The following is a 22,950-nucleotide window of genomic DNA, read 5'->3' on the forward strand; positions in this document are numbered from 1 at the left end:
ATTATGGTAGTTAAGATGCAGGATGCAGTAGATGTCATTCAGGCCATGAAGCGCTTACTGAAACTTATAACTATTCATACAGAAAGCGGATTTGAGTTATGCCTGGAATTGAAGGAAAGAGGTAGCAACTTTAGCAACATACTTGACAATTGAAATAGAACTAATACACCATGCAGGTCTATGCTGAAATGTATGTAGTGCAAAGAATTGCCCCCCTTATCCCTTTACTTTCCGGGGGTGGAGAATTTTTGCAGTCTTGTATTGTGTAAGCTATGATTAACTGGATGAGTTACCTGTGTCTTTAATGGATACATAAATGCAAATAAATCATTGCAGTATGAAGCCCATTTTAAAATAATTTAAAAAATAAATGCAATATGTGTGCTTTAAATTTGTTTAGTTTTAAAATTTTCTCGCTGCTGGGGGCAGTGACCACCATTTGAAAGGCAAACAATTCAAAAACTATATAAAAAAAGAAATAATGAATACTATTTGCAAAGTTGCTAGGAATAGGGCATTATGCTAACTAAAAGTTAACCTAAAGGTGAACCGCTTCTTTAAATACACACTTTAAATAGACTGACTGGCTAAAACCAAGAACAGTACAACATATAGGCAACTCTCATGCTATGTGTGAAGTTAAAAGCATGGTCTCCTGAGGATTAGGTGGGCTGGGAGCACCTTCAGATGTTACTGGCCTGGGCTAAGGGGTGACGAAAAGCGCCAAGAGGAGACCCTTTCCATGTCAAAGATGTAGTGACTGCTATCTTGGACAGTTGTGGTATGCAGCAGAAGGTTGAGCCAATGGGAGGAAGCTAAGGTAACAAATGAGTGATGATGGAGAATTTGTAACTGATACAGAGACCTGGGAGAAGGAATTCTCGGGGAAGACAGTGTCCATGCATACCTACTGATATTATGTTTGGGAGGGTGCCCTTGCAGAGAAAATACCTTTTTAGGAAAACCATGATTCCAGTGTGTGGTGGGTGTGAAGATGTTGTCTTTAGGACCAAACGTTCTTGCTGCCTGCTGGAGTGCTGGCTGAGCCCTTTCTGGCAGCCCTTGAAAGATTCCACCCTGGCTGGGGTGGGAGAGAGGACCCAAGTGCTACATAATGTGTAGATTGATCCTCTCCAGAAGGCTGGGCAACAAGGCGATACAACTGTACTAACAGCAGCAGCAGGATCAGGGCAAGCCCCGTAAATAGAGTGATGCAAGAGTCCATGATCATGCCCATAGGGAGTTTCGGGCATGGCTGCTGAAGGCCACAGCTGGGCTAGAAGCAGCGGAGGAGAGAGCAAAGTTGCTGGTTGCCGAAGATTTCTCCTGTACTAAAATGGTGGCCAGAAGTGGTGATGGCACCATACTATGCTTTAATCTGCAGTGAGGAGCTCTGCCTGGTGGAAGGAAAAATTGTGCTGTGGATGTTACTTTGCCCAATAGCACCCAAGTAGAAAAGCCACATCCTTGGCCCTACCTGTCATCCAAGATAGAAGGTTGACCCGCTGGTCTGAGATTTCCTTGTTCTGCACATACTTTAGGGACTAGAGACTCAACTTTTGATGGATAGAGCTGTTGCTTTAGTGAATCTTTCTGGTTGGAAGGCACCATGTCCCCAATATCCCCTTCCCCTTTAAGTGCATTACAATCTTTAGAAATGGGATCCATGCTGAACCGCAGCTGGGACATGAAGGAAGAACCCAGTTAAAATGAGTGTGAGTGTGTTTTATTGTTAAATTAGCATAGAGAATGTTGTTATATTAACTAGGGGAAGTGGAAGGATTAAATATTGAAAATAGTTTATTATAAGTAAATAATGTTATTTCTATGCATTCACATGATGGCTTTGTTGGGTAGAGGAATCACTCAGGAGAAGCTATATAAAGGGGAGAGCAGCGGGCCACTTGCTCATTTTGTCTGAGGAAAAGGCAGAAGTGATTGGTGACAGGTAGCTCAAGGTTGGCGCCCTCAGTGACGAACCATTGAGAGTCAATAGTTGGAAATTATTGTAGGTGATGAGAGCGAAAGCCCAGTTAGTTGAACAGTGGAGACTCCAAGGAGAAGTAAGGAAGGGGCCGGTACCTCTCCCAGACAGGAACCTAGTGGAAGAGTGACTGGGATAAGTAGGGTCTAGTCCCTTGAATGCAAGGTTAACTCCTATGCTAAAAGTTTGTGGAGTACAGTGTCCCTGGCCTGAAGAAGAGGCAGAGAAGTAGGCAGCAGGCTGGGATACCTCATTCTGTTTTATTTATTGTTATTGATTATTATGTATTGTCAGGGGATTTGTGTCACAATTACCATTATAGAAGCTGTACTGGTGACTATTAATAAAATGTTTGTGAGTTGAGCTTCAAGTTTGTGTGATCCTCTAGTCTAGTTTATTTGCTTCTAAAGTGTGTATTACAAACTGTGGTGTGTATCCCATTCGGCCAATTAGTACGAGAAGTTAGTGGGCATCACGTTACACCTTGAGGGGGATTTGCAGAGCTCTCTATTTCTCATCCAGGTAAAAAAATACTGCTTAGCTATCAGAGCTCAGTTTTGACTTATTCGAACACACTTGGTACATAAGACACAACCTTCACCTTAGGGAACAACCTTCCAGCACTCACAGGGAAGCTTTTTCCATAGTGGGGTCACATTTTAAGTACTTACATATTCACTAATAGTTGAAAGGATTATGTAAGCATTTCAAAATACATTTTGCATTTGTACATTACCCCCCATTTTCTCCCTAAGTGCCATAGTAACAATCTTTGCTTGTATTTAAACTCTCTGCATATTCCTCAAGCACTGTCATCTTGGATTCTGCCATGCTGTGTCTCACAGTCACTCTCTTAATGAGTCTGCACAACCATTGACCTTCCAGATCCTTAAAACTGGCAGGGGAGGTAGAGAGGAGCAGCAGTGGGTGATATCACCCTGGTTAGGAAGGCACATAGTAGAAGATAGTGTTTCTGCACCTGGAAATGGGGCAGTAACATATAAGAAATAACTAGAGAAAGAGATGTCTTTTTTGGGATATAAATCATTTACTAGTTTCTGAATCTAAAAGCATATAATATCAATAGTAGTGACCTTGTATATATGTCTATATTAGCGTGTGACTTTGAAACCGTGCTTGCCTTTCCTTCTGGCAGGCACAGATGGTAGTGGGAGGGAATCCATTTGTTCAGGCATTAGGATTACACTGAAATCTCATTCATGAAATTGTCTGACCATTCATAGCTCAGAGAGAGAGAGAGAGAAGAGAGAGCAGTTAGAAACTTAACCCTTTTGCTGACACTGAGCTTTATTAGAGAGGTTTCAACTGTGCTGGGTAATTTAAATGCAGATTAAACCTCAGCTGGACCAGCTGTTTGTTATTTGCAGAATTGATATGTAATTCTTTATGCAAAAGAGACCACTTGCCCATTAATAGAATTACCTGATTTCACCACTTTCACTCTGAGAGAGTATAAGTGAATTGCTAAGTCATTTTTCATATTTCTATCCATTATTATATCCTGTTACATCACAACTCAATATACAGGTATTGGACCTGTTATCCAGAATGCTTGGGACATGGTGTTTTCCAGATTAATGGAACGTGTCTCAAAATACCTAAATGTACCTGTGCTGTATTTTCTGAAAAAATAAAAATTAAGAAACAGAGCATTAATATTTAAAAAAACAGTAACTAAGCAGGGTTTATTAGGGCCCTTAAGCACAGACATTAATTCCTGCAATCCCATAGTTAAATGACACCCATTCTACCAGTATTGTTTTCCAACAAAGTTGGCAAGCCTAATGGACACTGTATTGACAGGAGTTCACTGAAAGGTTGGTGAAGTGCAGCATTTCAGTATGCTCCTTTAGATGCACTTTAAATTAAGGTGAGTGATGCGCTTCCCTCAACAATTCCAAATGACAGAAAAAACGGAAATGTTTAATGTCCCAGTGTAACCAACTCATTTAAAAATTTATTACACAGCCAGATCAGGCTAGCCCTTCAAAAGTAGTCCTCATACTCCCTCTCCTGGTTTAGTTTCATAATAGCAGGTAAAATCAAAATCACCACACACACATACTCTCTCTCCCTCCCTCCCCCACAGGAAATTTTGATCAGATTTTGTAGTCATTTTATCTGATCTTGTTATGCAACACCATGCAACAGCCAAGGTTTTGTAGGATGAAACAAAATCGGAGCTGTAATGTAATAATAAAATGTGGATGTTTTCTTTTGTTCTACATCTGACAGTCAATATCTGTCCCCCACCAGGGAGGACAGTGGTCCCAGGTCCAGTGGATTTTTTAGTTGATTAGCCAGGCCCCCTTGCCATCAGCGAGATGCAGACTTCAGAAGGAAGAGCTCGGGTGCCTGTTTATAATTTCCTCTACACAGCTTTCTGCAAGCTCATTTGTCAGTGAAAGTTAAGCCCTGGTAAAGCTGCACAGGGATAGTATTGGCTGGAGGGGAAGTTCAAACGTCACCCATCCAGTCCCTGTGTGGCTCTGCTGTGATTTAAACTTAAGTGACAAACCAGCAATATGGTTAGCTGTGTAGGGCTTAAAAACCAAGCAGGGGCCAGAACTCCCTCCCTTCCCAAGACTGCAGCTCACTGACAGCAGAGTGGTCCTGCAGGTCTAAGTAAGTGCAGCGCTGCAGGGCCCTCTTTAAGATGAAGTCAAATTGGTTAAATTGCTTTACTTCAGCTTTAAGATGTAAAAAAAACATTTTGGAATTAAGATTTTATATTTTTTGTTTAATGGTTTTGTGGCATAAACAATTATTTTACTTCAATGTAACACCAAATTTGTCTTAATACCAATTTTGTGAATTCCCTCAATCTCTGGAGTTTTTGCAGTAGTGCTTAGTTTTAATGCCTAGAGTCCTACTAATGCAGTTTAAAGGATAAATAATTCAGATACACTTTTGAATGTAAGAATGTATCGCAATTAGACACATGACATCAGAGCAGATTGTAGCATTTGCATTACAGTCTTAGACAGTGATTACGTCAATGCATTTTATACAACGTGGCTTTCTTCACTGATTCAGTCCTGCTGATTCAGTGTCACAAATTAGCACAATATACAGTAGAAGTGTATTTAATTCAGAAATCTTCGTGAATACATAATGGCCCAAATGGGCAATTGACAAAAGAATTTATCAGGTGTGCCAACTGACCAAATTTACTTCAGTGCAGTAACCCGAGTAATGAACCAGCAACTAGCTTTTATCTAACCACTGCAGAACTGGCTAATTATCTGCCCATATGGCCATATTGGCATGTGTGTACCTAGTTTACATAGATTTTCTGTGTTAGCAATAATACCAAACTTTATATACTATACAAACGGGGGAGCTGCTGCCATGGGGTGAGTTGAAAAAGAGCCAAATTTCCGTATTTTTAACCCTGAAATTCGGCTCTGCTAGTGCAGTGAGTGCAATTGCACTCTCTGCACTAGTGGTACGGCTCCCCTGGACCTACTCTGGTAAGCATTGAGGGGTGAGTTGGGGGGGCATCACAGAAGCTGCCTCAGGTCTGCTCCAGGACCAGAAATGTCCCTGTATACAATTACACATACCTCCCAACAAAATGGAAAAGGGACAAAAAAGCTTAATGGAATTTTTTTTTTACAGTGGCTACTATATTGATAAGAGTTTGAATCATAAACAACTCCATTATGTCAGTTTCCTAAAAATAAACTTCAATGCAACAAAATTCACATTAATCCGTTAGTATTTTATATTAGAATTTTAATAAAATTGCATGAATGTTGAAAATACACCTCCCATTGCCTTATTAGAAGCTTGCCAGGATTTAATTGATAAATAAAATATTCAATTCCCAGTGCTTTTTTTCAATTAATTGAGAATTCAATCTCACCTGCTTTCAGGTCAACCACCAACAAAAATCCTAATGGGTATAAGGCTGATGCCACACGTGGCGTTTTTACGCTGCGTATTTTCTCAGCCTAAAAACGCTGCACAAGCCACACAGCCCCTGACTATGGCGTTTTTCAGCCTAGTACTGCTGATGTAGCAAATCCCGTTTCCATGGTGCTAATAGTGCGAAATAGTAAAAAACGCTGCGTATTTCCGCTAGGTCTGGCAGCTGCCTTTGTGTATACATAGGAATAACTTGCTGTGCAAATACTGGCGTATTTCGGCAAACGCTTGAAAAATCCGTGCTAAGGTGTTTTCTAGCGTATTTGCGCATTGTGTGGTTTGCTTCGAGTCTTTTCAAGTTATTTCTATGGATGATGATATTGTGCGTTTTTCAGCCGCCGAGAGAATTAGAAAATACGCACGTGTGGCATCAGCCTAATACAAACATGAATAAAAAGAGTGTAATTAGATCCTATTTATAAAAATACTGTGTTTTAAAAGTCCAATTACACTCTTTTTATTCAGGTTTTAATGTATTTTTTTTGCATAAGATGATTTTTCCTATTGTTTAATGTTCAAAATTCAAGTCCAGAAAATATTCAGATATGTGCAAGGCAGTACTAATATAAAAGATAATCAATTTACCTTTGCTGGGAAATATCTGACAGGTGTTTCCGAGTTCGAGATGATTGCTGTTTGGAAACGTTTTACTATTTGTACATAAATTATATTCATTTTCTTTTCTTTTTGCAGTAATTCCATTAAGCTGGTGAACCTGTGCTCCATATTTATCAGTACTTGGCTGACAGCTGCTGGCTTCATCCATTTGGTGAGTTCTTACTTTCAAGAATATTGTTTTAAGTTTATAGTCTATCTATATCATCACAATGGCATTGGGACAAAGGAAAATGTAATATATGAAAAAGTTTCAATACAACAGTATTTAAAGTTGTGAAAATTAGAGTTTTATTTTGCCAGTGGAAACATTTCTGACTTTAAGAATAAAAAGGATTGTTAAATCCTTTATGGTGATGTTGATAAAGCCCCTTTAGTAGATACTAGGCCTGAAACTCACATAAAAAATACTGTCCCAGCAGGAGAAGCAGAAGAAGACTGGATAACCTGTTATTTTAATATACTACTTTAAGTGTTGGGTTTTAAAAGGAAATGCAGAAGATTAAGCCCATGGAAGAATGTTTTATGGGGCAGCTATATCGATGAAAAGGAAGAGTCTCTTCAATTGTTTTTCTACAAAAAATGTCTCTATAGGCAGCATAGCATGTATATCAGTAGAGGCTTCCAGCAGCCAACAAGTCATTGGGGAAGAGACAGTCAGTCTTAAAGACAGTATGAGCTAAAAGAAGATATTTGATTAACTAACCAGTCTATAACTGTATTATGGAGCCAGAATTTGTGGTGGTGAGGAACTGTGATTCATTTTGAATAATAATCCTTCTTGAAACAGTGCCCCACTAGAAATTACCTCATTGTCTAATGGTCTGTCATCAGTGGCCAAGACATGTAAGGCATGGGCTGAAGCGGGAATTTCTTTTTATTGGCAAAAGTTATTGTTCCTGTTTCTTTGAAGACTGTAACATAAACAACCTTGGCATTTAATAGAATCTGTCATTTCGTCCCACAGTAAGGCCAGAGGCCTGCAAGATTTTTCTTCTTCAGACATTTTGGTGACAAAAAGTGCCGGCTGTCACACAAATGGCAGCATAAAGAACAAATCAAAATCAAAGTTAAACAATGAAGGTTCTACAATTCTGCACAACAAAGTAATTATTTTCCCAAATTGGGATAATCATTCCAAGGCCATCTCTGTCAACAAGTATAAAATGTAACCCACTTTGGCAACCTGTAGCACAATGTTGGACAGAATCTACAGCCCTAAGGATCTCCATTATAGTGTGTGTGAGGTGGAATCCAGGGTTCTTTAGGCCAAATAGCAGGTGGTGGTGCAGGAGCTTGAGGGACAGTTTTTGGCTGAGGAGCTAGAGCAGATGGGCTACAAGAGCCTCCATAAATTGTCAAAGGTTTAGTTGCATCTCCTAAACATCCCCAGATTTCTCTTCCCCAGAAGAGTCCATGGACAAACTGTACTGTCCAGTAAGGACTTAAGGAAGAAACTGGTACTCTTGAACAGGTAAAACAGACTATTGTTAAATGGCTTGGTATAACAATGATTTATCAAAATCGCAGTCAAGGTACAAGCACAAAGCAGGAGAGGCAGGAAATCAGAATAGACATGAACAGTACACGAGTGGCTAACTGGAATATCAAATGGTAACAGTGGAAATAAGCTAAGCTATACAGTCTGGCATTGAACCTAGGTTCTGGAGTTGTTGGTGCAGTGACATTATGTGGCATAATAAACTTGGGTGGACCCTATAGCCTTAGTTGCTGATAAGGGGTGTCATATCACTGGGAACTCCCATATTAATAATACAATTGTGCCAACTGGAGCTCATTTACAGGTAGCCTATGCATGTAAGATTTTTTGACTGTAAGCCCTTTTGGACTTGGCTTTTGTATCAGTCAATATATGTATGTAATCTGTTTGTGATGTTTACATCCATCACTGTGGAATGGGTTGACACCTTATACATGCATGTTAAACAGCCTGTTTACCTTTAAGTTTATTTGTCCTTTTGTTAGTTTTTACAGTTTTGTATTAATTTACCTCTCTCGTCTGCCTCTTTTCATGTTTCACATGGCATTCACTGACCTCAGCAGTCTAAAATCAATTGCAGCACAAGGCTTTTATTTTATTGTTATTGCTACTTTTTATTTTATTTTGCCTACTCGTATGGCAAAATAATGCGCACACACAGAAGATTTCAGCAAGCAAATGCATACTGTAACATTTCCATGCTGAAATCCTTTCTGTGTGTGCTTATGGTCTGATCTTAAGAGTAATCCCTAACTTTTATTAAAGGAAGCCCCCCAGACAAAAGCTTCTATCCTCTGCCACCTAATGAGCCCCCTCCTTGCTTCTTCCCTGCAGAGTCTATTTCAGTGAACAGTGTCTCTGATATTAAAGCTGGCCTATACAAGTAGAATAATGGCGCTAGCAGGGAACATCTTCTGAATCATCATGTTCTCTTCGGATAAGTTTGTCGACACAAGCTTGCTGGCTCATGTGCGATTGAAGGTAATCCCGGAATATCTTTAACTGTGCATGCACCAGCAATATCCGTGTTGCCAAACTGATCCGAAGAGAACACAAAGATACAGAAGATGGCACCTGCTAGCTCCGCTGTGCTATTCTGCTTGTATATGTCAGCTTTACTATCAGAGTAAATCTGAGTCTGGAGGGGTTTATTTCTTCTTTAAAATGACAATATTGCTAGTGCATTTTGAATAAAACCTAACTTTTAATAAATCTAGGCTAGGGCTTTGTACTATATTTGCTATTTGGCAAATGGTGGAGACAGTCCACAATGCATTTGATCTGTTGACATGATGCATGTGATGGTGTTTGGATGTATAGTTACAGCTAAACAATTTTTTTGCACTGAATTACTGAACTATACACTCAATACCCGTTAGTGGGTCTGAATTCATGTAATTCAGCAGTTGATTTTATTTTTGACTTTTTATAGTTAGATTAAAACTTACATTTTAAATTGAAACAAACTAAATTCTCAAGGTGTATAGTGATAGATGTACGGGCAAGCATTAAGCCATGTGCACTGCATATACTAACTGAGAGCTACATATTTTTATCTACTTGATTAAGGTCAGCTGTTATTATTGATGCAATAGTTACTAACATTATACATTCTACATTAACATTCTTCATCCTTGCTGCTGAGAAATGTAGTATAGAAAGCAATTTTATATTTCTGCTGTACTGCCTGACAATTGAATGGAAAAAATGTGTTTGTAAAGTGAAAATTCCTGTGGGAAAAATCCAGTGTTTGTAAGTGTACACTTAAAATGTAATTTACAGAAAGTGGTCTTTTTATTAACATTTATTTTTTTCAAATTGCTTCATTTCATTGTACTGGGATAGTATGGGTATGGGCTAGGAAGGACCATCAGATTGGCTGGAATAATAGTAAATTATGAGAAAATTAGACAAAAAGCAATTATTTTTCTTGCAAGCAAAAGATTAAGATTTCAGAAATTATTTAAACAGATGTTAGTAATTCCACTTCTCGGTGTCTTTAACTTACAAAACACTTTTTTTAAGTGGAATTAATGTATTTTTTAAGGGGAATGTTTTATTGCAAAATGCTTTATTGTTCACACAATTCTCAAATTCTCAAATGTTTTTATTGTAGCTCAGGGTAATGTATACACTCTTCTTTAAACCTTTCGTATTTTGGTCTTTTTTCTAGGTGGAGAACTCAGGAGATCCTTGGAGAAATTTTGAAAACTCCCAGGACCTTTCTTACTGGGAATGTGTGTACCTGCTCATGGTTACTATGTCCACAGTGGGATATGGAGATGTTTATGCAAAAACAACCCTTGGTCGTCTCTTCATGGTCTTCTTCATTCTTGGCGGTTTGGTAAAAATCTTTTTTAATTTGTATATTTTAAATAATTTGGCATATAAAGGAACCTGCAGAGCAATGTCAGACTTTCTTCTACTGGATTATATAGCCTTTCTTCTTTCATCATAGAGGTGAACCATAAGCACCCTGTGCACCTTCATGTACCTTTGTTGTTTAGGTATTAGTAGAGGCATTTCTCTCTGTATGAAGAGACGTTTAATCCATAGATAAGGCAAATTATTGAACAGATCTTTAAACAAGGTTTTAATCTTGCATTAATTATTTTACATTGTGTATTGTGCAGTATAGTTTACCCAAGCTTCTTTTATTATTTCAATGTGCCTATATTTAAGGATACTTAATTGTGAAATTGTGTATTTATTTGTTTCCTTTTTGTTAAAAAATCATTTAGTGCCTAATGCTAAACACAAAAGTGTCATTTCCTGTCCTACATTTTGTAAATGTTTGTACTAGGTTGGTTTTCTTTAGGTAGCTTTTGGTTCAATAGGGTTGCAAAAAGTTTACCTTTAAGTCATATTAAACATTAATTTACCTTTAAATCATATGTACAGTATTAATCTCAAGCATGCTGCACAGCATTTCTTTAAATAAAGAGATGTCAGTCTTTAAAATGTCAATAAATTCCCTCCAGAATTCCCATTTCTGTTTGTCATTTAGACATCTGTTCTTATTAATCCTTAAGAAAGGCACAATGCTCTGTAGGTTTTCTTTTAGAGAATCCAATTTATCTAACGTATCTGTTCTGTCAAACATGACTTTTCTTTAAAATGGGAAGGGCCATAAGCCTAGGGTATGTTTTTTGGGGGTTGTAATCCCTAAGCCCCCTAAAGATCTATATGCTTGAGTTTAATTATGTATCTAAGCATCACTTTACAATAGGAATTGTAGGAAAATTATATATTTTATGTTCAAGAGTAGTGCAGAGCAAGAGTAATTCAAAAGTAATATCAGTCATTATTCATCTATTCAATAATTAAATTCCTGAAATGTAAAGAGAGACTAGCATCTTTTTGCTTTTCTTATTCAAAAGAGAATAGGTTAAGGATTTGTCTTTCATTACCGCAGTCAGGTAATGTGAGGGAATGTATTCTATTATTTCCTACTTTAGCTGGAGAGATACATTTAAAGTACTTGACTCTCCATGTAAAACAGTATGTTAGCTATTACCAGAGGGCTATTTTGAAATGTTTTTTGCAGTTTCAGTTGGTCCTGTCCTTGCCCCTCCTCCTCCTTTTGTCACCCTATTATTCCAACAAACAATATGAATTAGTGCTGTGCCAAAATGCAGGCTCCTGGGTCTTCATCTGCACCCATCATTTAATTTCACCACAGCTAATACAGCACAAGTTTTAAAATAGATGTGTATCTTAAAACCCAACAAGCTAAATACATTAAAAAGCAAAAAACTAAGCACTTCAGTCATGGAGAGTCAGCTCAAATGCATGTTTATTACATATTGATTCCTCCATGGTATTTATTTTGCAATATTCACTAGATTTTTAAAAAGAACAGGACACACCTTTGTTTAACATGAGCATGTGAAGGTTCATGTTGAAAATGTATTCTGCCTATTCTGTAAATTAAAAAAAAAAATCAATTTCTTGATGAAAAAAAGCATTGTTTTGTTTTTCTTTGAACTAACTCTCACCCCCCACATAAATAGGTCAATTTATTAAAAAATACTAAATGTATGCACAACACACAATATATACACCCCCTCCCCCTACATCGGCAGCAGCTGTTAGGCTTTGAGATAAGTGGCAGTTTACAATATCTGTGGACTGGTAATTTGTTTTGTTACTTAATTAATAGAAAAAAAAGTGTTCACATAAGCCCTAGGGTTGCAACCTATCCAGTTTTGGAGTGGACAGACTCGTGTTCTGGTATTTTAAGTAGTTTTCTGTTTCCAATTATCTACCCTGGTTTTTAACATTCTAAGAACAGGGCAGAAATCAACCCAGTCATGTCCACACAATGCAGTAACTCAACACCTTTACATAGATCAATTCTAGCAGCCTTTCGTTGGTCTTCTTTTCTTTTTTTTTGTTTAACAATTATTTGCCTTCCTGTTTTGCCACTGCTAGAATTCAGTTTTAGTCACTGACCCCAAAAACTCAACACTGATTCTCTGAGAGGCAATTTTTTTTTATAGTTTTTGTTACTTTTTATTGTCCTATTAATTTTCCACTTTGGATTCCAAACTGCTTTAAGGTTGCTGTGCTATAAAACCTACAACCAAGTAGCTTTTTAATACATTTAATTAGATATAAATATTGATGTCATATTCATACACAATTAGACTATAATGGATCCCTTTGCAAACTTTAGCATCCATGTCATCCAATTTACCAGTAGCATATATTACACAAATAACCCAGTGTTCCAGCATTAGGCTTCATGAAAACAGCATCTTAATGCATAAATGTTTGTTGGACAAAACATGGCACTGTATATATATGTTATTTTAGATATAGATTTAATTCCTCCTCCCTGACCCTATTGTGTGAACCTCCCAATGGCATTACTTTTTTCCCCCACAAACTTTTTTTTCCCCCCCCCACATTTTTGTCTAGATTTATTTAAATATTCCCCTTTGTATTCCAGTATTTAAGGAATACCCCTTAATTACAGTCTTCTGGGCTTTTCCTTTCTCTTTTTTTAAGATTTGTACTTAGTAGTATTTATACAGATTTTGCTGTTAATTAGCAGCATATGCTTACTAGTCTCCTAAAATGTTTTTCCCAAGAAATTAGGAACCAGAGGAATGGGTTTCAGTGAATATATATATTTAATATATACAAATATATAAATGTTTGTTGTTGAAGGAAGTACATTTTTCATCATAATGCAAGGAAAATTGTCAGGACAGGAGTCATAGTTCCCCAGGAACAAGCACTTAGGACAATATTGTGTCCCTTAATGCTCATTAACCCATGCACTTGTGTCTAGGGTGTTGCTGTACTTTGTATCTTTTGCTGGCTTAACAAAAGCACATCACTGGTGGGTGAAAGGCAGCTTACCTAAAAGGGGAACTCCGGCTTCTGAACCAAAATTTGTTAGAGAGCCCCACACAAGAGAGAATCCCCTAATATACCTATCTTTGGAATCTGTTTCTTCAAAAAGTATGAATAAATACTGTTTTTATATGAAAATCCATTTGAAATCATTTGAAATCCTGGCAATGGAGGAGGGACGAAAACATTGATGTTACAAAATGTAAAAACATCTCCACAACTTACAGACAACATACAGGAACTACATAACCAACAATGCATTGCACTGTGATGTTCCTTTTCTTATTGACATCATGTTTGCAGGGAGTTGTTGGTTTTGGGGGATACAGGTTGAGGACAATCAGCTACTGTTATATTTTATTTGAGTATCAAAGTAGCCAGCCAGATCAGCAGGAGAACTAGGGACCAGGTTTAGGTAACTGTTCCAAACCACATTATTACATTAAAAATCATTAAAAGGCTGCATATTTTTAAATTGATGTATACTGCAAAGTTGCTTGAAATTATGTTTACTTTACAAAAAGTTCCCCTTTAGCCCACCCCATAAATAGAATGCTGCTAAATGCAGGCATCTCTGTATTCATTCGGTAATTGCTGTTCTTTGTGCTCCTCTCTGGAGCATAACAACCTGTGGCTTCTCTGCTACTTGCTGAGCATGGTGCAAATAAGCAAAGAATAACAGTTTATGTCCATTTTTGCCCATTCAAACAGCCAGTGAAAGTGGCTGCATATTCTACATGTGGCACATCTGTTATATTCGGCTGGATTTTTACACAAAAGATTTCAATATTATTCACCAATGTTCCAATGTTCAATATGAATTGAGCATGTGCAGACATTTTTTATACAGTGTGCAGAAAAGACAATTAATGGTACAGAAACCAGTACTTCCCCTATTCAAAGCTTACACTTGTCTGCAAACAATTGAAGAAGCATTGTGCTGGCTTCTGTTCTATATATTTATTGTACTTGTCTTTTCATCTTATTCAGTCTCTCAGAAAATAAACTCTGTCTTTTGTGTTGTGCTCTGTAAAAAATAAACTTTGTGTATAAATCATAAAATCTATGGCCATATGAACAAATAATTAACTAAATCATGTCTCCATTTAGATCCATAAAGCATACCCTCACAGTGATGTGTCTTTATCTGTATATTATTCACTGGGAACAGCATCCTCTGGTTCTTAATTTTATTTTTAACTTTTATTTAGACAAGAAATTATTTTTGACAATTTTGGGATTTTTTTTTCTACCCCCATTTTTTTTTATTTTCAAAATAAATATATTTTGAAATATATGTTTCGAGTAGACCCCGTCATTTTTGGTCTTTCAGATGCACTTGGCAACAGGACATCAGCTCCAGGTGGGAAGTGCTAGAATAAGGCTTTAATTTAGGATCTGCAAAAGACATGAGGCAGAATTAAATTGATTGTAATGGCAAATGTTCCATTCTGCGGTTCACATTTTACACTATGTTATGGGACTGTGAAAGAATTAGTGTATTATTGCTAAAATTATTAATCAGTTTATGGATTGTTGTCTTTGGATATCTTTTAGCTTTTTTCCATTTGTGTAAAGAAATATGGCTGATTTTAGTCATCAAATCTGCAAAGTAGCAATGTTTAAATTATTGTATGCATTCATACTTAGTTGCCTGGGACTATAAACTTTTTTAAAGGGGAACTATTGCAAAAAGGAACATTCATCTCACTAAAATTAAGACATTAAAAATTCTGGCATGTTTGAAAAATAATCAAGTTTATCTCTCTTCATGGAGGAGTTGGGATTCTAATTTTTAATGACAGTTATGTATTTATATATGTATATCTTTATTTATAAAGCGCTACTTATTTACACAGCACTGTACAGTAAAATAAATTAATACAAACGGGGTTAAAAATAATAATAGATAAATACAAAGCATAACAATAAATAAATAAATACAACATGTACCTTGTAAATAAATACAAGGTACATTTGCAATAAGTTACTGTAAGTGTCAAAGAGACAAGAGGATGGAGGTCCCTGCCACATAGAGTTTATAATCTAGAGGGGAGGGTGCTAGGTCCCAGTCTTAGTTTTATGTCTTTCTAATACAGTCTTTTGGGGGTGATCCTTTTTCCTAGAAGATGCATTAGAGCTTACTCTGGCTCAATCTGACTTCTGCATGAAGAGAAAATGAAGAGAAACATATGCTGAGAGGAGAATAGTGAAGATAAACTTGATTATTTTGGAAACGGGTTGGAATTTTTAATTGATTATATTTAGAATGGTATTTTATCAGCCTGACCAGTATCAAATAAGTCATTGTTGAAATCTTATTCTTAACTCTTAACTCTTTAACTGTGCATCAGCTCCTCAGTTTTATAATCCAGGGCCATATTTTGGAAACCTTTTTTTTTTTTTAAACTTATTCCCTTTTTACTTTTCTTATTTGGCTGTTATTCTTTTTCTTTTGTAATACTATCAAAGCTTCCTGTGATAAGTGCCATTGGTGACATTTACTCTTGTGGCTTTGGGTAATTGATAGCTGAATGAGTTCCATATTTAATTTTTTATCTACTCCTGCCATTTCAAAGGCCAGGAGATGTCTCCTAGATGATTGAATAACATGCAAAAATCTTTGACCACTTTTGCCCTGTGGTACTTATTTATGGCTGCAGATGGATGAGGGTTAACCCCAACAAGAAAGTTCAGTCTAAAGGTGGCCATACACGGGCCGATTCTAGCTGCCGATATCAGTCCTTTAGACCGACTTGGCTGCTTATCAACCCATTTATGGGCACTAACAACGGGCCTGCCCAACTGATATTTGGCCTTAAATCAGCCAGATATCACATAGGCTCGTTGATGCGGTCCACGAACCTGCTGTGCCTATACCCATCGTTCTAATCCAATCCAAACGACCAAATAAGCCTGAATTAGGCCGATATCACCCACCCGTAGGTGGGGCTGTCGGGAGAAGATCCACTTGCTTGATGAGGTCGCCAAGCGAGCGGATCTTAGCGTGTATGGCCACCTTAAGTATTTTATGTTTGGAGCATTTGGAGCAGGTAGACTACGTATGACACACACACTACCTGTTGTTGTTACTACTTGCATTTAAACTAAGATTCAGCCAAATTTCTCAGTACATAAGTCCTTTAACTTGGTGTAAAATGTCCCCTTTAAGAGCAGAAGTAATTTTATTATATACAACAGTCATTCTGCTCTTCCTTACCTGGTCTGCTTGTGCAACCTGCTAACATTGGAGCTGTTTTCCAACTACCAAGTGTGTCTCTCTCTGCAACAGACATCCTTTCTTTCTTTTTAGTCTTCTCTTCTGTCTCCTGTCTTCCTTCCTAGGCCATGTTTGCCAGCTACGTCCCCGAAATCATAGAGTTAATAGGAAACCGAAAGAAATATGGTGGTTCATATAGTGCAGTTAGTGGACGGAAGTAAGTATTTTCCGAGGAGTGGTCTCTTTGCTGCAGGGCAAGACTCTCTGCATGCTATTTGTCCTTTGTTTGTTTGTTTTTTTCTTCCGTTTGTCGTTCCACGCATTCAGGCAATGTTTGCCCGATACGTCCCTGAAATTGCTGCTCTCATCCTTAATCGGAAGAAATATGGCGGGACATTTAACGCAACCCGAGGGAGAAAGTAAGTTGTTACACTTTTTTCTTTTTTTTGGGCAGGCTAAAGCGTGACATTTTAAAGGTATTCCATGCAAATAATGTGGGGTCTTTGACTAATTTATTGCTTTGCTTATGGTATATTTCCGAAAGTAACAAAATGGCCATTTATATAGTCTGGCCATTTATATAGCATGAACCCATTTGTTTGAATGTGATAGAATTATTTATTGACTTATAAATCTTGTACTCACAATACATCAAACAATTAAACTTTAAAAGGCTAGGAAATTTTTTCCACAAAATTTGCTGCTAGAAAATTCATTTTGGAATGCTCAAGGGTGTGTTACAATTACCTGACTAATACACCAAACAAGAATATATAGTGATGGCAAAACTTGTTTAGGAACTGACCAAAAAATCTTTCTGCATGATTACATGCTTGTAGTCAGTCTCTCTCCATTAAGCTCATTGTTACTGCCAGTATTTAGCACTGGTAGCAGTATGACCAACCTAGTAATTGGTGCCTATATTAGCTGTAAGCAAATAGTAAAAGGCTAGTCTTATTCCAGCCATATAAAATTAACCCTTCTGAAATTTCCACTCTCAAGAAGGTAATGGGTTGTATAAGCACTGCATAATTTGACAAACAATATTCAGTAATGTACAATTTGACAGACAAAATCTTCTTTGATGGTGCCCTCAAATTCAGGATATTGATTAGATTTAATTTGGCCACAACTTCTCTGTTATCAAACATCTCTGGTTTATTGTAATATTAAACCACATGTATTGACATGGTTATTTCATTCAGTACACTGTAATATCAAAACACATTTATTAATTAAAGCCTCAAATCTATAGTTTGTGTTACATGTTGTACCCAGTAGTACACTGACCCCATTGCCTTGGCTCTTCTGAACAATTTTTGTTTAAAAAAGTTGTTTATTCAGATGTGCCTCACAGTTATACCCCCTCTATATAATGAACTTATTAAACAGGTCTCAGTACCTTTTTTTAAAAAAAATAATAGTAGTAGCATTACACATAAGATAAGGGTGTGAGAGACAGTAAACATTTTCATTCGTTCTTCAACAAAAAATTGAGAAAATCTGAATTTCATAAATTAAAAAGAAAAAGAAAAGAATGGAACATATTTTTAGGTCAAGCCCAACTTAATTGTTTGTACTAAACCAGGGGTCTCAAACTCGCGGCCCGCGGGCCATTCGCGGCCCTCGGTACAATATTTTGTGGCCCGCACCAACGCCTTCTCAAAAGCAATGAATGGATCGCGATTTTTATTGCGATTCAAGGGATAATGCAAGGCACGGTGGGCGGGAGCTGCTGATTGCGGAAATGACGTTATGCCATCATAACAGTTATTATGGGAAGACGTTCTGTGTGCACAATTAGCTGCTAAGGAGCTAATTGTGCACACAGAACGTCTTCCCATAATAACTGTTATGATGGCATAACGTCATTTCCGCAATCAGCAGCTCCCGCCCGCCGTGCCTTGCATTATCCCTTGAAAGCCAATTTTTTGTGAAATCCCTTATGCGGCCCAGCCTCATCCTGACTTTGCCTCCTGCGGCCCCCCGGTAAATTGAGTTTGAGCCCCCTGTACTAAACATATTGTCCCGTAAACTATAATTAAAGTGAAATTGACATGTTCTTAGACCCTCTGGTCTGGTCTCTTTGGGAGTAATGTAAATAGAGAGCAACTGGTTTGTCACACAGGCTATAAGTGGTACAATCATTCCACTTACAAAAGTAAACAGTACGAATTAAAATACAAGACAGTGGTCACAAACTGCAGCATCACACTCCTGTAGTAAAGCTCTGTCAAATCTTCTGATTCAGGAGCTTCTGGCACTGCATTATGTGAAGCTAAGTAAGTGCTATGGTAGCAAGAAACTACTGTACTGTACTAATAATAATAAAAAAAATTAAATATATATCTATATATATATAGATATATAGAAAAAGGCTGAGGCACACACTTATAGGGATAACAACCTGGGTGCAAATCAGATAAACAATGCAAATATGTAAAAAATGCTGATGCACACCAGGAAAATTTTATCAAAAAAAAGATACTTAGTTTATTTAGATCGACGTTTCGGTCCTCACCCGGGACCTTTATCAAGATATAAAATGTGCAAACAAACAGTGTTTATAAAGACTCACCCACCAGTTAACCACCACCAAACCACACCCCTCTCTGGAGTGGCTGTGTTAACCCTTAAAAAAGATCTCAGTTCCAGCAGATATCAAACCAATCACAATTCCAGGTAATTTGTAAAATAAAGTGCATAATGCATAATATTCTATAAGGTGCAACGTAAGATAAAGTGCAATACATCATGGTGTATAAAAATGTATAAAACTTAAATTCCAAATGAATGGTGCAATGTCAGTTAAAATGCAGTCCAATGAGGTGCATGCAAATAAAAGGACTTAAATGCCAAATACAAATACACACTATTACCACATAATAATAAAAGCATTGCAGAAATATTACTTAAAAATACCTAGAACAAAATGGCACTTGCAATGGTAGAAACGGAGTTTGAAGTGTACTGTGTGAAACCCAACCATTACCTGGTATTTAAATAAGAGGCAAAGGAACAATACTCATTAAGACCCCGGGGGGAGACAGTATCCAGAGTTCTAATCCAAAACATCTCCTTCTGAAGCAGCATGCGATCCCAATCACCCCCCCCTGCTGGGCTCTGGGATCAAATCTATTCCCATGAACTTAAAAGCTGGTAACCTGTGCCCCATCATTAAAAAATGCTTAGGTAGGGGTAAATCGGATTTGCCGGTTTCAAAGGCTTTCTTAATGGTAGACCTGTGATTTCCCATTCGCTCACGTAAAGTATTTTGTGTTTTGCCCACATACGTTAAACCACAGGGACAAGTAATTATATAGATCACGTGGGTTGATGTACAGGAAATACGGTGCCTTATGTTAATTTCTTTGCCAGAGTGGGGATGTCTAAAGGATTTACCTTTACCTATATATATATATATATATATATATATATATATATATGTGTGTGTGTGTGTGTAGTAGTAGTGGAACATTATCTAATTACATATATTAGTGAGTTGTTAGTTCTAACTGGGTGGAATACCTTTAAAATCTCATCTTGAGTCTAACCTAGAATGGCAAGGTCTCATCATGCCTCTGTGATATTTGGAGTCAAAGGTAACACTGACTGTTCAGATGGATGTTTCAAGTTTTTTCACATTACTTTACAGACCACTTTGTTAATGTATAGAGGTGCAGTCCCATGAAGGAACCAACACTTGTGTATGCCCAATCCCATAATACTGTGACAACAGATGATATTGCTATCCCATATATTGACAATATATACATACTATATATATATATATATTAGTAAGCACAAACAAACCGCAGTCACAGGACTTGTATGAAGCAAACAAATGGTGTTTAATTCAACGTTTCGGCTTTGACTCAAGCTGTCTTCAGGACTCAAGCCTGAAGACGGCTTGAGTCCTGTGAGTGCGGTTTGTTTGTGCTTACTAATTATGCTATGTTAACCATGCACCCAGGCAGTACCTGGAGTTCTCTGTGTGCACCATTTCTGGACTTGTTTAATATATATATATATATATATATATATATATATATATATATATAAAATATATATAATAAAGCAGAATGGTGCACTCCACTAACAGTGTCTGGACCTGGGTGCAAGAGCAGTTAGATCAAAATAAAACAGAAGTAATGTCAGCACTTACAGGTTTTAAACCATATATACAAAGAGTAAATTGTTTTTATTGAAAAATAGAAAAAGGAACATATACACATACATACAGAACAGTGTTTGGGGCATACCACTTATTTACATTCCAAAGGGACTATATAGGATATAATATAGATAGGTTAGGATAGGTTATGTGTGTTAAGGTTTACTTGGAGGGGTTGAACGTGATCTTGAACTTTGGTCTTTTTTCAACACTATGTAACAAGATTCTTATTATGTTTTTTTAACTATGAGTTATCACACATTTAAGGTTTTGTTTAGTGTCCTTGGTGTCAAGACAATGTTTGCTCTGTCTGTGATACATCCTTGTTTGTCAGACATGTTAAAATAAGTGTAACCCCTATTTGGCTGTGAAAACAGGTAATACCAACTAGATAGGCTTTAGAGCATGGGGTACATAGGACTCTAACACACAAGATGGGCTTTCGCTATGTGGAAATATCAAAGGGTGTAGTGCAACCACAACTCACTTAGGCTGTGTGCAACATACACAACGTTTTATCCCACCTCAGTGGAGTGTGGGCAGGGTAAATACAGCCAAACAGCACGGTACAACTGTGGAGAGTAGTCTGGATAAGTATCTGGTATCCTTAGGATGTGTACCTTAGTTGTCACAGTTCCCAAACAGCCAACGGTGGTTCAGGGATAGTAACTAACTTGATACCTGTGTCTTAACTGTGGTCCTACACTAAGGCAACAGTGCATGTAGAGGAGAATACTCCCAGCTAATCCCTCTTGGTTGGGGCCAGATACTGCTCTGTCTAACTAAACTAACTATCTCACTTTCCTAGAAAGTGCTATGAAAGATGTAATCCTGCTCTTGCTAATCCTCATTCATGGGGTCCCTGTTCCCCGACTTCAGTAGAGTTTAGATGGTTCTCTAGGTAGAAGGCTTACTGGGGCCCTGTTGATCCCAGGCTCAGTGGAACTTCTGCCTGAGTCAACAGATGCAGCCAAAGAGGAAGATCCACCTCTTTGCTAAGCAAAGGGAGTGGTCTACCTATTTACAGCTTTTGTCTCTATGCTTTCTTCAAGCTGTGAACTATATGGCAGTATTTGCAAGCCTTTCTGACTGCCTAAATACCTTCTCACTACTTTACTTTTGAAGGAGATCAGTTACATAAAAACATACAACCCTAGGTGCTTAGGCAAGAAGTGGAACAATGCTGTAATTCAGTAGCAGCTGGTAACACAAAACTTGAGAATAACAGCTAATAGCATCTTTTTATGTTCTTGTAAACAGTGTAAATACAGCCCCAACTCAGTGCTACCTCTTTTGCAAAACAGAGCAGAGCCTTTTCTCGCCTATTTGTTAATCAGCAAGTCCATGAGGATCATTTACTAAATTGGTGCAATGTGCAGTATTCAGTTGTAAATTGCCTTTATTTTACCCATAATGCTGCATTTTCCCAGAATTTCAGTGTAACAGTGGAACAACTTGTGCACACAATTTATTAATGTAAATACAAATCATCAAATCAATTAGTGTGTATATGTGTTTGAATGACTCCTGGTTCACAGCATCACTATAGCAGTAAAGTACCTTTCTGAAGCATGCACCATTTTGTGTCCATTTTAGAGCTTTGCACTTGCATTAGTAAATGACACAACCCTCTCTATGTAAAAAGAAAAAAAAAATAAAGAAAAGCATAGTAAAGGCAAAAGAAATTTAAATGGAGTTTGAAAGAAGAAATGAGTGGGGAAATATTATTGGGTTTGGAAATTGTGCTCCTTTAAATTGTTTTAGTAGTCTGTCTAAGTACGTTAGACTCTAGCTTAGTGGTACTAAATTAATGGCTCTGCAGCTGCTGAGTGCTACTACTTTAGAAACTTCCATAACACACATTAGCTCTTTAAAGACCATCATCTTTTCAGCAACTGTTTAAAGTTATATTTAGCTGTAGACAAGATGGGAAGGCACAACTGATTTCCCTGTTTAGTTCTGTAACAAGCTTTTATTTATGTCCAGGGTGTGTCAGAATAAGTTTGATGGTAAAAATGTATCTATTAGTTTTTCTTATTGAGTTAAATTTGGCCCATAATTTGATATAACAGGTACAAAGGCACGTGTGTGCCCACATGAGTTGCCTGTAATAAGTGATAATGTTAGAGGCATATCTGTGA

General features: G+C 37.3%; 1 protein-coding gene across 23 annotated transcripts in view; it reads left to right on the forward strand.

Annotated features, from left to right (window-relative positions):
• The window catches only part of kcnma1 (potassium calcium-activated channel subfamily M alpha 1), a 305,326-nt gene that overhangs the window by 162,142 nt on the left and 120,234 nt on the right, over positions 1-22,950 (forward strand). For all 23 annotated transcript variants that reach the window (XM_031906033.1, XM_031906034.1, XM_031906039.1 and 20 more), the window contains exons 7-9: positions 6,629-6,704; positions 10,225-10,395; positions 16,761-16,852. In XM_031906033.1, the coding sequence (XP_031761893.1) occupies positions 6,629-6,704; positions 10,225-10,395; positions 16,761-16,852 (339 nt within the window). The remainder of the gene's footprint in view (positions 1-6,628; positions 6,705-10,224; positions 10,396-16,760; positions 16,853-22,950) is intronic.

The sequence above is a fragment of the Xenopus tropicalis genome, chromosome 7 (genome assembly GCF_000004195.4).
Source record: "Xenopus tropicalis strain Nigerian chromosome 7, UCB_Xtro_10.0, whole genome shotgun sequence".
In the NCBI taxonomy this organism is placed as follows: Eukaryota; Metazoa; Chordata; class Amphibia; order Anura; family Pipidae; genus Xenopus; species Xenopus tropicalis.